The sequence below is a fragment of the Solanum pennellii genome, chromosome 12, assembly GCF_001406875.1.
Source record: "Solanum pennellii chromosome 12, SPENNV200".
In the NCBI taxonomy this organism is placed as follows: Eukaryota; Viridiplantae; Streptophyta; class Magnoliopsida; order Solanales; family Solanaceae; genus Solanum; species Solanum pennellii.
The window spans coordinates 60,938,957-60,962,502 of NC_028648.1; the positions used below are offsets into that span (position 1 = coordinate 60,938,957).

At 28.1% G+C, this 23,546-nt stretch overlaps 2 protein-coding genes across 4 annotated transcripts; both read right to left on the reverse strand.

The window, feature by feature from the left end:
* Positions 1-15,415: 15,415 nt before the first annotated feature.
* On the reverse strand, positions 15,416-17,315 carry LOC107006461 (acylsugar acyltransferase 3-like). Its single transcript, XM_015205010.1, has 2 exons — positions 16,645-17,315; positions 15,416-16,067 (listed from the first exon to the last, which is right to left on the reverse strand). Exons 1-2 carry the CDS (start codon positions 17,313-17,315, stop codon positions 15,416-15,418), a joined length of 1,323 nt encoding a protein of 440 aa, XP_015060496.1.
* Positions 17,316-20,148: 2,833 nt separating this feature from the next.
* Positions 20,149-23,393, reverse strand: LOC107005833. Of its 3 annotated transcripts, none has more exons than XM_015204487.2 (5): positions 23,296-23,393; positions 21,912-22,569; positions 21,265-21,480; positions 21,007-21,098; positions 20,149-20,900 (listed from the first exon to the last, which is right to left on the reverse strand). In XM_015204487.2, exons 2-5 carry the CDS (start codon positions 22,560-22,562, stop codon positions 20,291-20,293), a joined length of 1,569 nt encoding a protein of 522 aa, XP_015059973.1. In that variant the 5' UTR covers positions 22,563-22,569; positions 23,296-23,393; the 3' UTR covers positions 20,149-20,290. The 3 variants fall into 3 exon arrangements, with proteins under 3 accessions (XP_015059973.1, XP_015059972.1, XP_015059971.1); XM_015204486.2 differs by lacking the exon at positions 23,296-23,393 and adding an exon at positions 22,667-23,289; XM_015204485.2 differs by lacking the exon at positions 23,296-23,393 and having other exon boundaries at positions 21,912-22,658.
* Between the last annotated feature and the right edge of the window lie 153 nt (positions 23,394-23,546).

The window sequence follows — 23,546 nt, forward strand, 5'->3', positions numbered from 1 at the left end:
TCTAAATTGCAATACAATACGATACCATCAAACCAAACAACTAAAATGTTATTAAACAACAACAAACAATACAGTCTAACCAAACATTGTATCTACCATACAATACAGTACAATACAATATATTATGAAACAATAGGTAACAATGATTCAAACAAAGTGTAAGATAAACTATCCATAGAACTTTTGATAATGAGAAAATACATAAAAAAAAAAACCTCTTGAACTTGGTCGAACAATTTATTACGAAGTGATTTTTTTCATTCTGAGACTGTAACATCACTCTCACCTGCCACATCATAGCCACGTAAATGCCACACCATAATCATGTTAGACACCATGTCATTAATTTATTATTTCTTTTTTACTTATTCACTATTTTTTCTTAAACACTTTTTAAAATTAGTTATATCAATTGATTATTTTATTAATTCATAACTACACCTGACCCCACCCCCACGGCCCCACCCCACCCTCTTTTTCTTCTTCCTTGTTGTTTATCATTATTCAAACCTTCAATTCTTTCTTTCTTTTTTTTTTTTACTTTTTCATCACTATTCAACAATTTTAAGCAGGTGTAACGCGGAAATAAACAGGTATAACACGGAAGCTAGCAAAGCAAACATTGAAATAGTTGAGCTAAAACGTAAGTGTTGAACTTGAGAAAATGGTTAAGTTTAAGACTCAAGCTAATAAAAAATTAACAAAATATTTATATTTTTATTATGAATAATATATATATAATTTTTTGGTTCGATTTGGTTATTTTTGCGATTGTTTCTAAGTAAAATCAAAATCAAACCAAATAGTATTAATTTTTATAATTTAAAACCAATCTAACCAAACCAAATCAAATATTAAATTTTTTTCATCAAGTTGATTTGATTTTTAATCATAACCATAAACAACCCTATACATTTGGAAGCAAAATTATTGGTCTCACCGAGGTTTTGGTTAATAGTCAAAGTGAAGAGGTAAGATTTTGAATTATTTTAATATTTTAACTTGTAAGACTAAAAATTCTAAAATACTTTACACACTACAATAGAAAATAAAAGTTTTTTTTCATCATATAATCTTCTGCCATCTAAAGTGATTTAAGTGTAATTGGTTGGTCATTTCTATCTTTAAAAGTCAAATGTTCTTCAAGGTAAAATTTGTATTTTCTCAATAAATATTCAATGATTCATTTTAAACATATTTTTATTAGAATTTTCACACAAAATTAACATAAGTGCTAGTTGAATTTGTTATTATCAAGATATAAGTAATTCTACTGTTATAGAAGTGTGGGCATCAACATGTATGCTTACATGCATTTTATATTTGTTTAAGGATATTTTTGACTTTGCGATGTGTATCCACTGCACATAACAAATCATTTAGGAATTTCTCACTTCTCTATCGATGATAGAAGTTGTTGTGCACATTTGATTGTATTCATCTTTGTTTTTCAATTCTCGTAAATAAATTTTATCTATTTGTTTACAATTCATCTTTTTCTGACTTATCCTTCAAACTCATACAAAGTTTTGACCACAAACTGTACTCGGACTTCAATGAAACCACATCTCCAAAACTTCTAAGCAAGTCGGACTCGAGAGAACTCCTAATTACAACCTGTTATTTCTCAAAGCGGTACAGAACCTACCGAAAGTGTCAATGCTCAAGAAGACTCCAATTTGAGTTAAATGAAACACCCACCTCCAAAATTTCTTAGCAAGTCGAACTCAAATTCATCAAAACTCGATTAAGAGAAATCCCAATTAAAACCGGTTATTTCTAAAAGTTGTGTTGAGCACGAAGAAAGTGTCAATTCTCAAGAGGACTTTAGTTGTGGACACTAATTTGGAATTGAATAGCACAATTTATAAAATCATAATTTGATTTTAATTTTTCACTTAATTAGCCCAACAAACGGATATCATGATATCTTAATTGGACTATTTATTCTTATATAAATCCAGTAAAAACATGAGATTTGTGTAATTCGAAAAAGAGTAGCGACAATTAGAAAAAGAATAAAGATATAAGATAATTTTATATTTTAATTAATATTTTTTTCATTTAATAAATATAAGATAATTATTCTTAGTAATATAATCAATTAATATGAAATGGAGGATGCATTTTTTAAATTATGATTTCATTAAATATGAAGTAATAATATGTGGTTAATACAATGTACGCAGACTAAATAGTAAAGTCATTAGCAATTATGAAAAAATGTAATGATACACTTGCAAGAGAATTAAACGGAATTAATATCTCAAATTGTTATTCAACTTTGAATTGTTCATTTAGAAAGTCACTTAGATTTATTTTATAACTCAAAAGTGTTTCAACTATTGGTATTTCACTTGTCATCCAACAATTGATATTTCATTTAGAATATCACCCAATTAAATTTAAATAATTTTTCATTAAATTTTATTTAAATTATTTTTAAGAAATACTAAGATATATATTTTAATTATCTTATTGATCTACTCTAATTATTTAATTGTAGTTTTTCTAATCAAACGTACAACAATTAATCCTAAAACAACCTTTCCTGTTCTAGTAATTGTATGACTGGATTAAATATCTTCAAAAATTTATCTAAAGAAAATAAGAAATTGGAATCGATAAGTAGTAACTAAGAAGCAATAAGAAAAGCACACAGTAGCAGTTTTTTTACTATTTTATGAAACAATAAGTAAAAATAAAAATTTTATTTTAACAAAATTTAATAAAATAATTGAAATAAACATCTTATTATTTAACTCGGCTATATATAAATTGAGAAAGGCGGAAAAAAATGAGTTTTCAAAACAGTATTCTGAGTCAAAGAAGTAAAAGTAAATACATAAGTTCTAGGAAGAAAAGGAAAAATGCTCAAACAAGTTGTACAAGTTAACAGATCAATTAAAGACCTAGGATCAGTCCATATTAATGAAATGAGTCCATTTAAATTATATTTACTGATTTGGATCACTCATATTTTAATGGATAAATTATCTATATACACATCTTTATTTTCCATAATTTCTATTATTTCCTATCATTTAAAAATATTTTTAAGATTTCTTTTTTGCCTTTCAAACTCATTGTTCCAGATACATAAAGTTATATACGTTTTTCTTTCTGTTTTTACTCCTTATTTCACTCTCTCAACCTCTTCCTGTTTTTACTCACTCTATCTCTTCCTATTTTCACTCCCTCAATCTTTACTTCCTTCATTTTTTAATTTTCAGATTTAATTCTCTTTATTTTCAGTAATATCTCTCCACAATTTTTTTCAAAACAACTCAAGTTTTCGCTTTATAAATTTTTTCAAAGAATTACCGAATTCTCCTCCTTTTTCACCTTCACAATATGCATAAGGGAAAGGTAAAAGATATGATGTATTCATATTGTTTCCTTAAAAAAAATCAGTTTTAGGAGATTCTCTTTTGCTGTTGAAACTACATTATGAAATGAAAAGAAGTAGTCTCTACCAAATGTATCATTTTATCATGTATCAAGTGTTGCTATGTATCTTCTACGGTTATTCAAATTTAGAAGAATATGTTTTCGTACACAATATTAAATTTTATTCGTGATATATTTGTGAGCGAAGAAATCAAGGAAGGACACATGCTCGAGCTTTAAATCTATTGTTTTACAAATTTTCAAAATTTCTCATTTTTGCACATTAAATTAATGTATCAGTGCATCAGATTAATGTATCTCATGCATCAGATTAATGTATCGTGTATAAAATGTAATGTATCTTAGTTAACGATTTATGTATCAGCGCTTATTTTAGTTATGATACGTAAATTCAAATTTATACTAAATGTATCTGATACATAACAATTACCAAACAATAATGTATCGATCTCAAACAATTACTATAATGTATTTTAAAAAAAATTTAAAGTGTTGTATTTCTCAAATAAAATAACAGACATAAATAATAATGTATCAAATACTATTTTTTTAGTTATGATACGTAAATTCAAATTTGTACTAGATGTATCTTATACATAACAATTACCAAACAATAATCTATCTCAAACAATTACTATAATGTATTTTAAAAAAAATTTAAAGTGTTGTATTTCTCAAATAAAATAACAGACATAAATAATAATGTATCAAATACTATTTTTTTAGTTATGATACGTAAATTCAAATTTGTACTAGATGTATCTTATACATAACAATTACCAAACAATAATCTATCGATCTCAAACTTAAAATCTTATGGGCAACACTTACTTATTTAATGTATCTAGTAAAAATATAATATTTATCAATTCAATCGAAAGGATCTTAATGATCTCAAATAAAAGAACATACATAAATAATAATATATCATGCACTAATTTTTTAGTTATGATACGTAAATTTGAATTTATACTAAATATATCTGTAACATAAGAATTGCCAAATAATAATGTATTGATCTCAAACCTAAAATTTTATGGGCAACACTTTCTTATTTAGTGTACCTAGTAGAAATACAACACTTATCAATTTAAATTGAAAGAATCTTCATGATGTATCTTCTCGAAAATTTTGATAATTTTTAATCAAAATTGAAAGAATCTTCAATGAACTAGGAGAATAATTTTGAAATTCAAAATTTTCGTCAATTTTGAATCAAAATGGAAAGGATCTTCAATGACTGGAGAAGAATTTAGAATCTCAAAATTTTTTATAATCTTGAATAGAAATCGAAAAGATATTCGATGAACTTGAAGATTTACAAAAGAAATCGTTTGTCCAACAACAATTCCATACAATCCTTCATAACTCATCCCGCTTTTCAAAATTTCGACATATTTTTTTATGAAACAGAGAGAACGATGAACAAGAAGAAGAAATTTAATTTTTTGATTTTTTTGGGTTGTTACACTATAGGATTTTGAATTCTTGATAATAATTTTGAATGGAATAACGTAATTTGTGGAATCTTAATTTAATTTTTAGTTTTTCCCCTTAATTAGTCGAACGAATGGATACTATGAGATTTTAAATTGATTTTACAACTTTTTTTCCTTAATAAGTGCAACAGATTGATACATAATGTATCAACAATAATGTATTCGGATCCTTAATTATGTATCTGAAATGTCTAAAAAATATGGGATTTAAGTAATTATAAAAATAATAGGGATAGAAGGTAATTTAGGTTTTTACACTATGGTATTTATGTACGTTATACAATTTAAGGGAAATAACATTCACTAAAAAGTAAGGAAAATACTTTTCAAAATAATTTTGTAACTCACACCTCAACTTTTCATTTTAACTTTTAAGTCTCGGGTATCAATTTTAGATACTAATCCTAGATCTGGCTCATAATTCTCAATTCAAAAATCGAATCTTCACCTCAATTCGAGACCCAACTCTTGAGTTCCGGTTTAGGGTGGAGTCTCATATTGGGTGACGGGATCAAATCCATTTTTAAGTCAAACCTGAGTCGAATCAGATCTCGGGTCGGGTCTCATGTTAGAGTCGAGGTTAGGGACGGGTATCAAGTTAGGGTTGGGTTTGGGTCCAATCTCGAGTTAGAGTCAGGTGTCAAGGTTAGATCTTGATTTTTGGGATAAGGTCGGGATCGGGTCTAATGCCATGTGTTGGGATCGGAGTTGGGTCTCGGGTAGGAGTGGGCATGATATAATAAATCTGATTAAAGAAATACATAGTTTTCAAAGTAACAATGAAATCCATCTCGAATTCTCATCCATTATACATCTTTTAGTATTTAGCAACCGGCCATTCTTTGAACAATTAGTAGTCAAAATGTGTAACTTTTGTGAAATTTTAATATTCAATCATGCTATCACTATAATTTGTTGATTGTGTAGCCCCGAAACATTGGTCATACGAAAAAATTACTATCAAACAAAGACTACACCAGAAATGGTTTTTAATTAGTAGCAATTAATTAACGACAATAACTTAATTGCCGTTAAATATGTTATTTTAGAGGCAATTAACACTCTTGTAAATGCTCCTAAAGTCGTAGCGACATTGTATCCTATTGCGATTAACTATTGTCGGTAAGAACTTTGTCACTCTTTCTTAATATATATATCTATATATCTATATATATATATATATACACACACACACACACACACACACACACACACACTCACAAACTAGACAATTGAAGGCCCGTTCACGGGCCCAATATAATTAATTATCTTTACAATTTTAATTTTTTTAAACCTAAATTCACATATTATTCTATTATGATTTCTAAAAAATTTTCTAGCATTTAAAAAAATTACAAAAATCTCATATCAGATACCTCTCTCTCTTCCGTCAGATACATCACTATCTCCTCTTGAATACATGCATATCCTCTCTCGAATACATCTTCATCTCCTCTTGAATACATCTCTATCGTCTCTTGGATACATCTCTCTCCTCTCGGGTACATCCATATTCCCTTTCAAATATAACTCTCTCCTCTCGGATTCATGCGTGTGCTATGTGTCTGCAAGTTTCCTGAATAACAATGTGCATGACCAATGTAACCGCTTATCTACTGATAAATCTAAATTTTTTTAATTCTAAGAAATTTTTTGTAATTTGAAAAGGAGTAGAAATATAATGTATTAACTCTTAAAACTATGAAACTTTATGTCATTTTAACTTTAATTATGTGACATATTTTTCTCTGCAGTCCATTTCAAAAGAATGATGTATTAATATATTTAATAACATTTTGACTTTAAAATATACATTCTATTCTTAGTAAGAAGATTTATAGTCATATGAACATCAATTGTTCGTTTTGGACCACGAGTTTTAAAAGTATTTTTTTTAAATAAAAACTTCATTTTAAGTTAAATAAACATTACAGTAATCGAAATTGTGTGAGTACAAATTTTAGTTAAGTTTTTTTTTTTTTCAAAAAAAAAAACTATTTTGTTGTTTAACAAATCACAATAACTCATAAATAAAATGAAGAAATAACAAAAATGAGGTAATACTAATAATAATACCTAAAGATGTTTCTAGAACTATTTAATTTTTTTGTTATCATTCTTGGTAGATTTTTGCTTGCATGAGTTACATTTTTACCTTTAATCATCATTCACATCATATATAGAAAGATGTTTCTAAAATTATTTATTCTTGATAGATTTCTGTTAAAATGAAATTACATTCATCTTTAATACAAATATATCATCCTATTCATTTTTATTTGTAAAGTTACTTTTAACATCTTTTTCTTTAATTTCAATCTAATATATATTATTAATTTTATCACACTAATTTATTTTCAAGTATATTAATTAAAGCCAAAATAAATATTGAAATAATTAATTAATGATATTTTTATATAAAAAGTAATTTTTTTTGTAAGCATAATGAATAGAAAAAAATTAAGGATTAAATTAAAGTAATAGGAAAATAGAGTAATAATAAAATAGATATCACAGTAAATCACAAAAGAAATAAAAAGGAAATGAAGTAATAACAAAATAATTTAATGGTAATAACAATAACTTAAGCTATTTCTAGAACTATTTAATTTTTTTGTTATCATTCTTGGTAGATTTTTAGCAGTGTGAAATTACATTTTTCCCTTGATCATTATTCACTTCAGATATAAAAAGATAATTCTAGAATTATTTATTATCTTTCTTCATAGATTTTTGTTAGAGTGAAATTACATTTTTGCTCTTAGTCGTTCTCTCACTTCACTCTTCTATCTATATAATAGAAATATATAGAAAGATAATTCTAGAATTATTTATTATCTTTCTTTATAGATTTTTGCTAGCGTAAAATTATTTTTGCCCTTGGTCGTCCTCCCACTTCACTCTTCTATATAATAGAAAATATTTACTTCATATAAAGAAAAATAATTCTAGAATTATTTATTATCTTTCTTTATAGATTTTTATTAGTGTGAAATTACATTTTTCTCATTTAAATTTTGTTTTAAAAAAATAACAATATATGAAAGCTCATTTCAATAATAACACATATATATTTCATTTTTAATATATGACTCACTCCTTTTTTGTTTTATATGAACTTATTTTTTATTTCATTTCAAAAAGAAAATAGCTTCTGAATTTTAAATTTTATTTATAGCATATTAAAGATCACAAAATTAAAAAATATTTCAATACACAAAATTTAATATACATATAAATTTTAATTTTAATTTTGATTGGTTCCACCTAATATTATACTTGATATATAATTATTAAGAGCCAAGTGTAATCATTATTTATTAACTTTCATATAATAAATAGATATCACAATAACTCATAAAAAAATGAAGAAATAACAAAAATGAGGTAATACTAATAATAATATCTAAAGATGTTTCTAGAATTATTTAATTTCCTTGTTTATCATTCTTGGTAGATCTTGCATGAGTTATGTTTTTACCTTTGATCATCATTCACTTCATATATTTGTAAAGTTACTTTTAACATCTTTTTCTTTAATTTCAATCTAATATGTATTATTAATTTTATCACACTAATTTATTTTCAAGTATATTACTTAGAGTCAAAATAAGATTGAAATAATTAATTCATGATAATTTTACATAAAAAGTAGTTTTTTTATAAGCATAATGAATAGAAAAAATATTAAGAATTTAATTAAAGTAATAGTAAAATAGAGTAATAATAAAATAGATATCACAATAACTCACAAAAGAAACAANTATATATATATATAAAAAATTTAGTGGTAGGGGAGTAGGGGAGGGTATATTACTATATTATATTAATATTTTAAGTTATAACAGTATATTTAGACTTTCAGTTATAACATTAAGAATTTCAAGTTGTAACAATTTATTAAAAAAGATATTACTTTTAATAATTGAAAATATTTGTTTTTAAAAAATAAAAAAGATAAAAGAAAAAAAACGTTTTTGAAGGTAAAAAGGTAAAATACAGAAATGGTAGTGTTTAATCTAATTTGAACTGAGGTCGATAATTAATAATTAGCGCGAATTAGGGGATGCAAACTAACTAAAAATATATAGTATCCTTAATTCACTTAAGTTAGTTAAAATTAATTTAAAAAAATAATCAGATTTTATCCTTTTTTTTCTTCAACGTATCTATATTAATTAAACATGATGGAAGATGGAATCCTTCGGGTTAATATTTATTATTGTTTAGTGTTTGTATTTGAATTACAGCGAAATTAAATTTTTTTTTGATGAAACTGTAAATCGTCACTTATTTAAGGGTGATATGTTTTTTTGTTGATTGTTGTGAAATGATAATATTAATGATTTTTTTTGTTTTTGGTTATTTCCTATAGTGTCGCAAAATATGAAAGATTTGAGTATAAATTGATAAAATATAAATAGTTTTATTATTGTAGATTGAATATGTAGATTAAAAATATAATACTGCGTATGGTTTTTTTTTCCGAAAGAATAAATTAAATGTATAGTTTTGATAAATTTGATAGAATAAATAGACAGAAAATTGTATGAAAGTGTGTTCAGTAATTTGTAAAAAAAGTTATTTAGAATTTTAACGAATCGTATGAAAAGAGTGTTTTAAGTTGGTATTAAATTATAAATTTTTTTGTTTATATAATTTTTATCATTTGTGTGTAAATTTGTGTGATAGGATCGAACTATTTGGTATGAGAAATGTATAAATCTTATATGAATGATAATTGTTTGTATGAAATGTATTTTAAGTGGGTGTGAAAGGTGAAAAAATATCTTTTTATGTAATATGTTTTGTAGTGTATTTTCTGAATGATATTTATATGAAAAAATAATGACGAGTATGTATATTTTTGTTGTTATTATAATGATTTTTATGGATGTAATTTGTATCCAACACATGTTTTCTTTTACTTTCATTTTATTTAAAATTGTCTGTGATTTCGTAATGAAACATGAAAATATGTTGATTTTTATATGTGATTTCGTAATGAAACAAGAAAATGTGTTGATTTTCATATGGAAGAAATAATTATAGTGGCATGATCATGGTATGAATAATGAATTTTGACATGAAAATGTATGAAATTTGTGAATAAACTTGAACGCTGGAAGAAATTTGCTCATGTGAAATTCAAAATGTCTAAAGTTAAATGCACTACATGTCATTGATCTAATTACCCTACACCAAAAAAATTATTTAATAATTTTGATTCATTCTGTCTTTTAAGTAAATGAATCATAATTTCATAACATTTATTATGAGTATTGTAAAATCCATTTTTATGTATTCACAGTTTTTCAAATATATAGTGAACAATTTATTAAGTAATGCTAGTATGTAATTGTATTCATTTAGTATGCAATTCAAGTCACACAAATATTATTTATTGTAATTTTTAATTGGTATTCTTTTGATATCCACTTGGTGTATGACTTGAAAAAATATATAAAATAAGATGTAATTGAAATGGATACAATATAATATGATGATTGTTTTGCATTGTGAGTTTCATTCATCCCATATTTATACAAGGTGGATACCAACTTCATATATTTTTTTATTTTCTTATTTTTGTCTTAAATTCTCAAGTTAAAATATCAAATGTATACAAATAAGATACCAATTTAATGTCATTCTTACTTTTCAATTTGATGATCAAGTAGATACAATGTAATTAAGTCAAAACATCAACACCACTTAATCAAATCATTAATCTTTAAATGTATAGTGAACAACTAATTAAGTAATGCTGGTATGTAATTGATATTCAATTCGTATGCAATTAAAGTTACATAGATACTAGTTAATATTATTTTTAATTGATATTGGTATATATCTGGTGTCGACATGAAAAAAATATAAAATAATATGTAATTTAATTGGTGTTCATTTGATTTCGGACTATAATCCAACAAAAATAGAAACAACAAGATGTATTTAATATTTCAAACCAAGTTATCCAAACTAAAACTAGTTAGTGATCTATCCAATTGGTAAGCATTTTGTATACAACTGATATCCCGCTGAAAAATTATAAGAAACAAAACGTAAAATTAGTTGTGTTATTCATCTGATATCCATTTTAAAAGCTTAAGTGTAACAACATATACAATTGCGGTGTACTATATTTATGAGGTGTTTTCAAAACTGGAATCTTATAAATGCCTGACTAATGCTTATATTCAAATTGTATAAACTTTGTATCTAAATTGAAACATTTTACAAATTAAAAAAAAATTGTATGAAGTTGGTATCCAACTGGAACAAATTACTAAAAGAAATAAATTTTACAATGTAACACAGTGCATATTGATTGTTGCAAAAATCTGTAGCAAGAACAAATGCATATCAACAAAAAAAACATGTAAAGAGTGCATTTTCTCGCTTACAAAATCTGACAATAATTAAAAAACATATCAACATTTGTTGATTTTTCCCAGTTTCTCTTGCTTACAAAATCTCAGTACGAATCAGAAGAGGGTTCCACCATTTTTCCTTTCCTCTTTATTCCTTTTTGATTAGGAGGACTTCCAATTTTCTTTGCTTCTTTTTTCTTCTCCTTTCCTATAATTCGTTTCTTCTTTTAAAAGTATCAGTCTTTTTCGTCGGAGTTGCATTCTGTTTAGGCTTTCTCCACATTCTTCGTGTGTAGATCTCCTCCCAACATTCAATCATGTACATGTGGAAGAGTTCTGTTGATTTTCTTTTTGAATGAAGAAGACAAATGTTGAGAGAGAAAAAAAATTAGTTCTCTGTAAAAGAGAAACGTGAGGGTGGGAGTGTGGGGTATGCGTGTGGGTAAAAGAGAGAGATGGTGGCGTGTTAAACTGAAAAAAAAATTCCTAAAAATGTGTAAGAGGTAATGACAATTGATTCTCTAATATTAATGTTATCCCTAAAATGGTATAAGAAATAATAATAATTAATGCTCGAATATTAATGTTATTTCTCTTACTTATTAATTATAATGTAATTATAAAAAATAACTAACAGTAAAATAAATAAATTAAATTAATGATTGAAACTAATATGTTGATGCTGGTAATTAAACTGTTATAATTAGTCATATAAAAAAAGCACATCTAAAGTTTGTAATATTAAGTCTTAAGTAGATATGTGGGGTGATTTTTCCTTTTTAAAAAAATATAGATAGGTTGGTGGAAGGTGGGGGTGAGGGGTGGAAGGATTATTTTTTAAAAAAAATAATGTAAGTCGCTGCCTTTGGCAGCGTTTTTCAAAAAAAAAAAGTTTTTTTTTAAAAAAAAATAAATTGAAAATCGTTAGTCATGGTAGCGATTTGAATTTTTTTTTAAAAAAAAATCACATTTTACAAAATCGCTTTTTCCGGTGGAGTAAATCGTTGTTGTTCCAACGATTTTACCGTTTTGATTAATATAAAATTTATATAACATTTTGAAATTTTTGTTAATATTTTATACTTTTTAGGCTCCAAACCCTAAGATACATGCTCAACAAAGTATTAATGCTACATAAACCATTATTATTCGTCAATATTAGATCTTTTTATTTTAATAATGATATATATTTTATTTATTCGAGATACATAATATAAAATATCCATGCTACAAATATCTTATCACTCTTCGACATTAGATTTTTACTCTCTTAACATTGACATATACAATATTTTGTTCAAGATACAATTTATTTATCCGAGATACAATAACTTATGACACATTTTTTCATAAAACATAGACACCATGTATCTAACAAAATAACAAATCTGACTAACATCTTCTTGTCTGATCATACAACCTTGAATTGAAATCGATTATCTATGACGTATTTTTACATTATGATCTTACAACTACTTGATTTGAACAAGTTGTGGCTATGATCACAAATAATTAACATGATCCAAATTACTATCCAAAATGCACTATGATTATCTGCAAGAACTAGTATGAATACGGTTGCAATGTCACCTCCAACTTCAACAGTGAATGTATCTTAGTCAAAAGATATTTCACCATTGTTGCTTCATCCAAAATTTCTCTCTATCTTTGTTATGCAGAATGGATACAACCCGCAATTGAATTGACATCTTTTCAATTCCATAAACATCCTCATGCCCATCTCGTTTCGAATTTCCAGTTGAGTTACATTGCCTTCCATCGTGTATCTTGTTTCCATTATTTTGCATGAAAAATCGATCTCTAGTTGTGTTGAAATACCACCTACTAGATCATTGTAGGTTGCATTCTCTTTCAATAGCATTCCATCAATTTTATAATTTTCGTGATCGATTTCAGAGATTCATGAACCTAAATGCCTCAACATTATGATTGTATTCGCCATTTGAATTATTATTTTTTTGAAAATTCAGTATTCAAAGGAATGAATCGACGAAGTTTACAACACCAGATCTGTCAATATGTGTGATTTAGTATTTTTTTTTAAAAAAAAACCTATAACATTTGATATGAATTGATCCACCAAACCTGTTTGTTTGTTAAATCCCATATTTTACCCCTCTAATTATGGAATTTAAGTTACACCATTTAATTCAAATTAATTAAACAACGCACACCTTCCTTTTATTTCTGGTAGATATACGCATCTAACTACTTTGATTCATGTATCCGATTGAAAAAATGGTATAGAAAGTAATGAATGCAAGTAATTATAGGATGAAAACAAGTTTTTTTTAAGTTTGATTAGTTTAGAGATTAGAAAATATATTATTTTCTGTTATCAGAGGCGGATCCATGTGTATAGATAGGGTGCAGTACACCCGTTAACTTATTTAAAGAACGAAAAAGGGTCTAAAATACCCTTGAAGTATTGAAAATGGTATAAAATTACCCTTCATCCACCTATTGGCTCCAAAATGCCCTTTTCATCTACATATTGGCTTCAAAATACCCTTGTCATCCACCTTTGGGTTCAAAATTGACCACTTTTTTAATTGTTTTAAAATTAAACTCTTTAAATATTTTTTAAAATATTTGGGTTCAACTATGGTTATAATTTTAATTTATTAATATAATTTATAAACCAACCCACTACCCACTCATTACTAACTAAATCTCACCCAATTAATAATCCAATTATAATATTAAAATCGTCATAAACACTACTAAAACACGATGAAATTATAGATTCCTGAAAATGACATTCAAAATTATTCGAGACCGACTCGAAGCCCAATTTAAATTTTGTTTGAGCCGCTTATTTAGAAGGACACTTTCTTTCAAAATTCAATTAGAAATTTATGATTAAAGGTAAAGAAGTAATATATCCCGAATTAATTCATGCACTTTTTTTTAAATATAATTTTATAAATATTTATGATTTGTTTTAAAATCTTTAATATATTATTTTGAAAAAAAAGTTACCTATGAAGTAACATCACATAATTGAGACGTAAGAATAATTAAGATGAACAGAACATAGTCAGACTTTTAAGTTTATCGGTGATTTTTATTTAGCCACTTGAATGTATGATAATGTACTTCTATAATTTTTAAAAACACTCAATTGGCAGTAGCTTGCATTGATAATGTGACGGGTTTATTAATTTAGATGGATTTAATTAGCAATGGGTGGGTAGTGGAATGATTTATAAATTATACTAATAAGTTAAATTATAACAAATAGTGAGCACCACGTATTTTAAAAAATATTTAAATAGTTTAAATATAAAACCATTAATTAAGTGGTCAGTTTTGAACCAAAAGGTGGATGACATGGGAAGGGTATTTTGGAGCCAATAGGTGGATGGAGTGTAATTTTGTACCATTTCCAATTGAGGATATTTTAGGCTCTTTTCTATTTAAAAAAATCATTTTTCATCTTTCATGTTCAATAATTAAGTCGTCCTCCATCTCAACATATATAAAGGATGGCACTTAGTACTGCTGGTGACATGTGCTCCCGTCCTTAGCTTACGACCTCGATTTGAGCCCAACTAGAAACATGCACATCATATTGTTTTCCATATAAGTTTTGAATTTAAAAGGGATTCGAGTCTTTAAATTCTGAATTCGCTTCTAACTGCAATATGTATATATAATTAGTTTTATTTATAATTTTATAAGGAGTTAGGTAAGAAAATAACTTTCATATTTTAAGCTTATTATGGTAGAGTCATGATCAATAATGGAAAAAATAATTAGTGTATGAGATGGGATAAATTTGTTAATCAAAAGTGTGGGAGAGATTAGGCTTTAGACATATGAAAGCTTTTAATAGGTATTTTTCAAATGTTTCATATATAATCGTTACCATCAATTAAAACACACGACTAGAAAAGAAAAAAGACAAAAATTATCTAAACATCCACTTGAAATGACATAATTATCATAATATCGATGAAACTTTATTGATTGAACAAAAAAACAAGTGTTTGTACGCCTTTCTAAGCTCTCAATGCTAACTATTACTAAGGATCATAAGAGGTTAGCCCAATCCAGTCCTCTCGAACTAGGGTTGACTTCTCGGAGTTTTCCTTTAAAAGAGAAAAACTAAGAAATTGGAACTAAATACGCAAATTCAAGAAGTTGAGTGTCACGTTCCAGCACAAACATATCTTGTTCACTTAACATCACAAAAGCATCAATTCCACCACTTTGATTACCCATCAAGTAAATTACTTTACCAAATGGTCCATTTGCTACACTAACTTTTATAGGCTTTCCCCATCCAAAATCTATTTCATGAAATGGAAATTTTACAAAACTACTACATAAATAAGTGTCACAAGTACTACTACTACTACTACTATGGTACATTTCTTCCTTTGCTAAAGTTGATTCAAATATTTTATCAACCAATACATTTTGTTTCACATTGTCACTTTTGTAAGCTTGTTCTTTTCCTTTTCTCATTTCACTAACTATTATTGATAATTTCATGCTTTCTTCATTGTATATTGATGTGGAAAAAGATGTGAGGATATTTCCTACTATATTTTGTGGCAAATTCAGTTGATTTCTCAAATCAATATGTTGAACCAATGTAGAGGGGAGAAATGAACCCGAATTTGCCTTGATCGCGAATACTATACTTTTGAATAGAAGTCCGCTAACAACTTCTGTACGAGTAGGATTTTGAATTTCTGTTTCCGCGATAACTAGGGTCTTGAGTTCATTTAATTTTGAAGGTGAAAATATATACCTATAAAAGAAATAAAGAAAGATTTTGAGACACGAACATATTTAATTTTTAAAAAAAGATATAATCCATATATTGTTTGAGAATATATAGACAAGTCATTCCAAGATATAGTGAAGCCACTATAGATAACAAACATATTTAATTTCTAAGCATAGATCGTTATTGTAAAGAACTTTTTACAATATCATCTGTAAGACTTCCTTAAAATGAGAAATTTGTAATCTTGAAAATAAAACAGGTATATTATCAGTCTTTTCACAAATTTGCTTCAAAATTTCATTATATACGTGAAGTGGGTGTAAAAGTGACCTAATAGTGAAATTTTTCTTACATTGACAATGTATAACTTAAAATCATATTCTTGTATATATTTACAAAATTCTTTACCTTAAAATTTCTTTCTTTCTCCCTTAATTACATGCTCTTATAGCCATAAAAATATCATGTTTGAGATGATAAATTTTAGGGAAACTTTGGTATAATATGTCAAAAGTTATTTTTCTTTTTATTTCAAATTTTATGCCTGATCAAATACCGTCATATAAAATTAAACGAATAGAATACAAACTAAAAATACCTTCTTTGTACACAATCTTCTTTTTTTAAACCAATGATTGGGGAATTTAAAGGACCACTTGGAGGAGATGGATAAATAGATTGCTCCAAATAGGAAATAATTGGTTTTACACCATTTGGATTACTTGTTATCTTAGCCCAATCACGAAACATATAATAACTATTGCATCCATCTCCAATTTTATGTGAACTACACATACTTATAGCTATTCCTCCACAATTAAAATAGCTAAGTTGAGCTACGATTAATCCACGATTCGTATAATTTTTCCAAGGTAAATTTTCAGGAAATATTGCACGTTCAATAAAAGTGTTGTGACAATCAAGAGCCTCGGAAATTGAACTATCGATTTGTACTTGTAAGAACTCAGCTCCAGTGTCATCACAATCGACGATAGTGTTGTCATGTAACCTCCCACCATATGGATAATATAAGGTTAAAATTTGTGAAAGAGAATTTTCAAGAATATGAGATATTTGAGAAGGGCTTTTTGGAATTGAATTAAGTTGTTGTTTTGTGTAGAAAAGGGCAAAGGGTATGTAAATATTTGCTATGGCTTGATCTATAAGAGAAAGATTGTGCAATTTTTTTGTAGGAGGAGTTGGGGATGAGGGTTTGATGATTTTTTGTGAAATTAGTAGTGTTGAAGGTGACAATATAGTTGAGGCCATTTAATTTGGCTAAATGCTAGTAGTAATATGTAAGTTTGGTTTCTTGAATTGTGCACAAAATTAACATTGCCCAAGTTGGACTTATATAGCCTTGAAGATTGCTAAGGACAAAATAAAATAGGAGAAAATATACCTCATTAGACATACATCAATATCATGTATATGGTTAGTTTTATTTATACTTATAAATGATTACGTATCTTACCACTAATTAAGAATTATCTATCGTATATTATATGGATACACGTATTTTTGTTACTGTATACACTAAAATAGGAGAGAGATGAGCGAGATAGTCATGTATTTCAGATACATATGAATCATACTAAATACATGTATTTGTATGTAATTGGGTAATTCACATGTATCTAGAATACCTGCGAATTAGCGGAGGTTACACAATTCGTCCTCTATACTTGGAATTTATTTCTTTTTCCAAATCTTTGATGTCACTCTCTCTATATTTAGAATACAAACATGATGATTAGTTGGACCTTTTATATCACTCTTTCTATATATTTAGAATATGAACATGATGATAAATTGGACCCTCTACGTCACTCTCTCTATCTTTAGAATACAAACATGATGATCAGTTCAAGCCTTAACAAATTAATAAATTTATTTTATTCTAATTTGAGCTGATTAGTTACTAGTCTGTCTATTTTTCGCTTGCTTTTACTTCCTCTGTCTTATACGACACTATTTATGTTTTGGGAGTCAAACAGTTTAAGTTTGATCAAAAATTTGTTCATGAAATCTTTAATTTTTTTGAAATGAAATTTATATATTTGTATACTACGTAAAAAGTACTGAGTCACAATAATAATATAAAATATTTAAAAGATCTATGAAAAATTTACTGTCAAAGATAGACTTGTTTGAATGTTGAAATACGAAAGGTGACATTAAATATGAGACGGAGGGAGTATATAGTTTCTGCTATTTCTAATTTATTTTTTAAGTCTACTGCGATTTTTTTTAGTATATTTTTTTTTATAACTGTTTAGAGTCTAGTGTAGTTTTTGTGTGTTGCATATTTTAAAATTGGCATAATACGTAAATGTATCTTTTCATTTAGTTCTATCCAGTATTTTAGTCCTTCAACTTTAAGTGTGCACAAATAGCCACTTTAACTTGTATAAAATTGCACAAATAGATGCAATTTATGTCCTATGAAGAGTCTTTCATGTAATATCTCATGTAGGATACATGTGTCTATTTGTTCAATTTTATACAAGTTTAAGTATCTACTTATGCACGCCCAAAGTTGAAGAGTATAAATATCGAAAAATGCATAAGTACCCCCAACATATGCCTGAAACCTCAAAGACAGACTTATACGATACTAAGGTCATATTAACCCCTAAACTTATTTTATAAATAATTTTCTACCCCTTTTCGGCCTACATGGCACTAGCTTGAAAAATAATGTCAACAGACGTTGGGCTAAAAATATAGTGCCACGTAGGAAAGGGATAGAAAATTACTTATAAAATAAGTTCAAGGGTAACAATACTTTAGTATAGTATAAGTGTGTCTCTAAGATTTCGGACATAACTCGGGATACTTATGCATTTTCCCTATAAATATCATCAGGTGAGTTAAATGACGTATAAATTTTGGAATAGTTTAAGGATGATTCTTTTGTTCATTGTGATAATTTAAGGATGTAACTCAAGTTTTAGCTATAATTTAGGGATATTTTTGACCAAAAAATTCTAAAGTTTGATCTATTTGGAATAGTTTAGTGGTATATTTAATCCTTTATACAATATTACTTGGATTCACGGAAATTTAATAATGTTTTTTTCTATGGGAAACTCTCCAAGATCAACTAAATACTTATGCTAGATTTGAGAATATTGACAATTGCAATTGATTTCAAATTTTAGAGTAATAAAAAAAGAATCTTTAGATTTCTATAACTATTTGTTGTTTCTTTATTGTCAATATTTTATTTTCTACATGTCTATCAGAAATAACCTCTCTACTATTTCAAGATCTGCGTATACTCTATCCTCTCTAGACTCCACACATGAGACTAGTTTGTTGTTGTTGTTGTTGATAATAGCAATTGACACCTTTGTAGATGTTTCTTGTTTAAGATCTTTGTGTCGATTTAGAATATAGACATGGTGATTGTTGAACCTTTGATTACTTAACATCTTTTTTCGATTGACCTCCAGCCTACTTCTTTGATTCACAAAAATCAAATTATCATTGTCGTTAAAGTTACTAAATGAATCTGTTTTATTCTAATTCAATCTTCTAATTACAAGAGAAAAATCACGCTCTCTAGGATTTAAAGTAGAGATACAACGACATTGTTTATTAATAAATGTCATAGAAACAACCACATTTTGTTGTAAAATGTTGTAAAAGCAACAACATTTAGTGGCAAATCTCATAGTGTTAGTCGCTAATTACATACATTTACACCTAATATTGTAAATCTAAATCATATTAAAACAAGGCAATGCAGGTAGCCAGGTACATTAAGGGCCCGTTTGGATGGGCTTAATAAAAGCAGCTTTAAAAAAGTACTTTTGAAAGTGCTGAAACTTATTTTTAAAATAAGCAGTTATGTGTTTTAATAAAAGTGCTGAAGTTGCTATGCCAAACGTGAAAAGGGAAAAATGGAAGAAAGAGATGTTAGGGTTATGTTGTAATTTGGAGATTGTATAAAAATATTTAGGGCAAAAAGATAAAAATGTGGTCAACTTAAAACAGCTTATAAGCTAAAAATAAAAAAGCACCCCTATCCCAGCTTTTAACTTTTGGCTTAAAATAAGTTTTTTTAACTTAAAATAAGTTATTTTGAGTATTGCCAAACAGTTAAATAAGTCAAAAATCAGCTTTTAAGTCAGTTTGACCAGCTTTTAAGCTGAGCCAAACAGACTCTAAGTATACATTTTTCTCAAATGAGCTGATTAGTTGCTGTTAATTGACCTTTTAAATAGCTTCAGCTACTATTATGAACATGGTTTTCCAAGAGCTGAAGCAGCTGAATCGATATGAAGAAGTAAACACGCGTAGAGTTTTTGCTTCAATCTGTCAACTGTCTCAGCAACATCTTTATTCAAAGCTGATTTACTCTGTAGCTTGTCCAACCAGTCATTGGCATGTTTAAGTTGTGACAACGCGAGAGCAATTTGGTTGTTTGTATCCGTTTGTTGTACAATACGTTTCTTCTTTTTGTGTTCTTGCTCACTCAGTTGGAAGCCAACGTCAAGTGCTTCATCCAGGAATTTAAGAAACCACGATTGCATTTCGTTGAACAGAACATCTCTTAACTCCTTAACGCCTTTAGAACCGTCTCCTTTTGCCCATTCTACCTTTTCAGACAAAGAAACTTCGATCAATGACTTAGGGGTACTTTTAGTATCGTTCAAGGAACGTGTCTTCTTGCTTGATTTGATCAGCTCCTTGTCTTGTAAAGATAATTTTGAAGCAAAGTTATCTAGGATTTGTTCATTTGATTTCATATTCGTTTGATCCATGAGTTGATTGAGGGTGAAAAATTTGGACAAATTTAGATGAGGGCTCTCTGGTGATGCAGATGAGCATAGTTCAGCAAACATGCTGAAAAGAAAAAAATAAGTGAAGACACGTAGCTCGATTATGTGAAACACAACCCTTTGATTAGCACAATAACATGTTACGACTGAGTTAACGTTGTGATGCTTACCTGATGCAATGAAGAAGATTGGTTGCTGTCAATGCTTCTTCTTGAGCTTCTGCTGCTATTAAAGAAGCTAACTTTTTCCTTCTAAGGATCCCCTTATTATAATGACGATAAAAACAACAACAAAACATAAGTACATTTGCATCATGTTGATTATCTAATGAGTCATCAACGTCTTCTTTAAAATCATTTAATCTTACAAAGACTCTTTCTTTTTCACTTGCTGCAGTAATAAAGGAGAACGCGAAGAAACAAGTATACCTTCCCTGGCTTTGCGAGGTTGGCTGGTAGAGAGGACCAAGGTATGAGTGTTTCGGAAAATGGACAGTTCTCTCTAATGTTTTCTTGTTTGGTGCTAGTGCGTTTTAGAGTTGAAAACTTTGGAGTTGTCGAAAGCTCCCTGCTATTAATCACATTGACATCTGTGTTTGGAGAAAATGCATCAGAACGACTACGAGAAGGAGTTGTAGGCTGTGTCTGAAATTCAAAAGCAGAAAAACTCATCAGCAAACTTGTTTTATAGAATAAAACATATAATACAAGTTTTTTTTTGTCTTACCTTCGATATAAGTTTGTCGTTCAAAAAGAAATAATGGTCAAAAACACACCTGAAGTATCACGTTTTTGCGAGTTTATCATGTGTTCACTTTACTTATTTGTCAAATATGCTTCAACTATTAGTTGTTCCATTTTCCTCCCTGTTTGATGGTGATATTTCAGGTGGAAAAAGGGAACAACGATAGTTGAGGTGTGTTTTGATAAATAGCTCGGAATAATTCAGGTAGGAAACTTGCAGAAACGTGATACTTCAGGTGTGTTTTTGACTAGGTCAAAATGTTCCATTCCTCATCTTACAAGTTAAATGTTGTTCTGATGAATAATCCATGATGCAGGATCATCGATCATACCTGAGTACTTTTAACCTCTGGTTGTTTCCCTTTCAAAGGTACAACCTTATGATCTGCTCCGCTACTGTCATTTTCAACGCCTTTTGCACCAGTACCGTGATCATTTCCACCAATCTTTACGTTCTGGTTTGACACACCTTGCATATACCTGGATGCAACAACCGCCTTTTCCTCTTTGATAACAAATTTCTTCTTCTTATCGATCTCTTTTTTCATTTCAACCAATTCATTCGACTTTGGATCAGTAGTACTACTATTTTCCTGATCAGGTACCTCAGATTGTTCCAGCATTTGCATAAGATCCTTCGGATTGCCAACAAATGGATGTCGCCCTGGAATTGGCCTAACGCCAACTAAGACTGGGACCGGTGTTCCAGCTTCCATTTTGTCAACATAGAAGAACTGTCCAAGTTGCAATTTGTTGTTCAAAATGAACTCATTGTCTTCTTTTGACAGTGTAACATAAGTCGAATGAGAAGAATCGGAGACTTTGATAAAGAAGCCGTGGTTTGGCCACAGTTCTGAACCACTCAACGCGGGGACAATGCTGATTACTTGTAAAAGTACTGATCTATACTCTCCGCGGACTTTTACATTGGAGTTCATACTCTGTAGAAGCTTAATTAGTACTTCTGGTACGAGAGACGCCATCTTTCACCTAAAACATGTTGCAAACTCATGTTAACAAAATTACACAAATACAAAAGGAAGATCAAGAAGGTCGTTTCAAGAAGAGATAATGGTCAAAAACACACCTGAAGATTTACTTTTTTGCGAGTTCCCAACCTAAATTATCAATATCACTAACTATTTATCAAAACATGCATCGGAATTAGTGAGTCAGTTGTCATGTGGACGAAATGTAATGGGCAAATTAAGTTAGTCACTCACCTTTTGGGAGTTGTTTTCAAGCATTTTGTCTAGTCAACTTCGAGATGTGTTTTATTAAATAGTAGTCAACTTCGAGATGTGTTTTGATAAATAGTTGATAATAATTTAGTAGAAAACACAAACACATAGTTCAAGTAGAAAACTCCCAAAAACAGCGAAAATTCAACCTGATAGTTCATGTATGAAACTTGCAAAAAAATGAAAATTCAACCTGATAGATTATGTATGGAACTCACAAAAAAAAGTGAAAATTCAACCTGATAGTTCATGTATGAAACTTGAAAAAAAATGAAAATTCAACCTGATAGTTTATATAAGAAACTCACAAACAAGTGAAAACTCGACCTGATAGTTTATTTATGAAACTTGCAAAAAAAAAAATGATAATTCAACTTGATAGTTATTGTATCAAAAAAGTGAAAATTCAACCTGATAGTTCATATGTAAAACTCGCAAAAAATACCTATAGGCTATAGTTTTAGCATAAACATACCTGAAAAATTGTGGTGCACCAAGAAACAGAAAGAAAATGAACAAACACAGTGGCAAATATAAGAGAAATTAATCCTTGAGCAATAAAAGCAACTTTTTTGTGTAACTTTCTATTGCATTCAAGTTTGTGTCTAACTTATCTTGGCTTCTAAGCCAAGGCAACCAACTTTCTGGTCCTATTTGTTGACAGTTTCATAAGGGGGGCCCTTATATTGTTCTTAAAATGACCATTATGTCCAATTTGTGAATATG

Coding starts and splice junctions, on each gene's coding strand:
- LOC107006461 (XM_015205010.1), bottom strand. CDS start 17,315: ATGGCCTCAACTATATTGTCACCTTCAACACTACTAATTTCACAAAAA. Junction 16,068..16,644: donor GAAGATTGTGTACAAAGAAG/GTATTTTTAGTT, acceptor TTTCTTTTATAG/GTATATATTTTCACCTTCAA.
- LOC107005833 (XM_015204487.2), bottom strand. CDS start 22,562: ATGGCGTCTCTCGTACCAGAAGTACTAATTAAGCTTCTACAGAGTATG. Junction 21,481..21,911: donor CAGAGGTTAAAAGTACTCAG/GTATGATCGATG, acceptor TTTGAATTTCAG/ACACAGCCTACAACTCCTTC. Junction 20,901..21,006: donor AATCTTCTTCATTGCATCAG/GTAAGCATCACA, acceptor TTTTCTTTTCAG/CATGTTTGCTGAACTATGCT.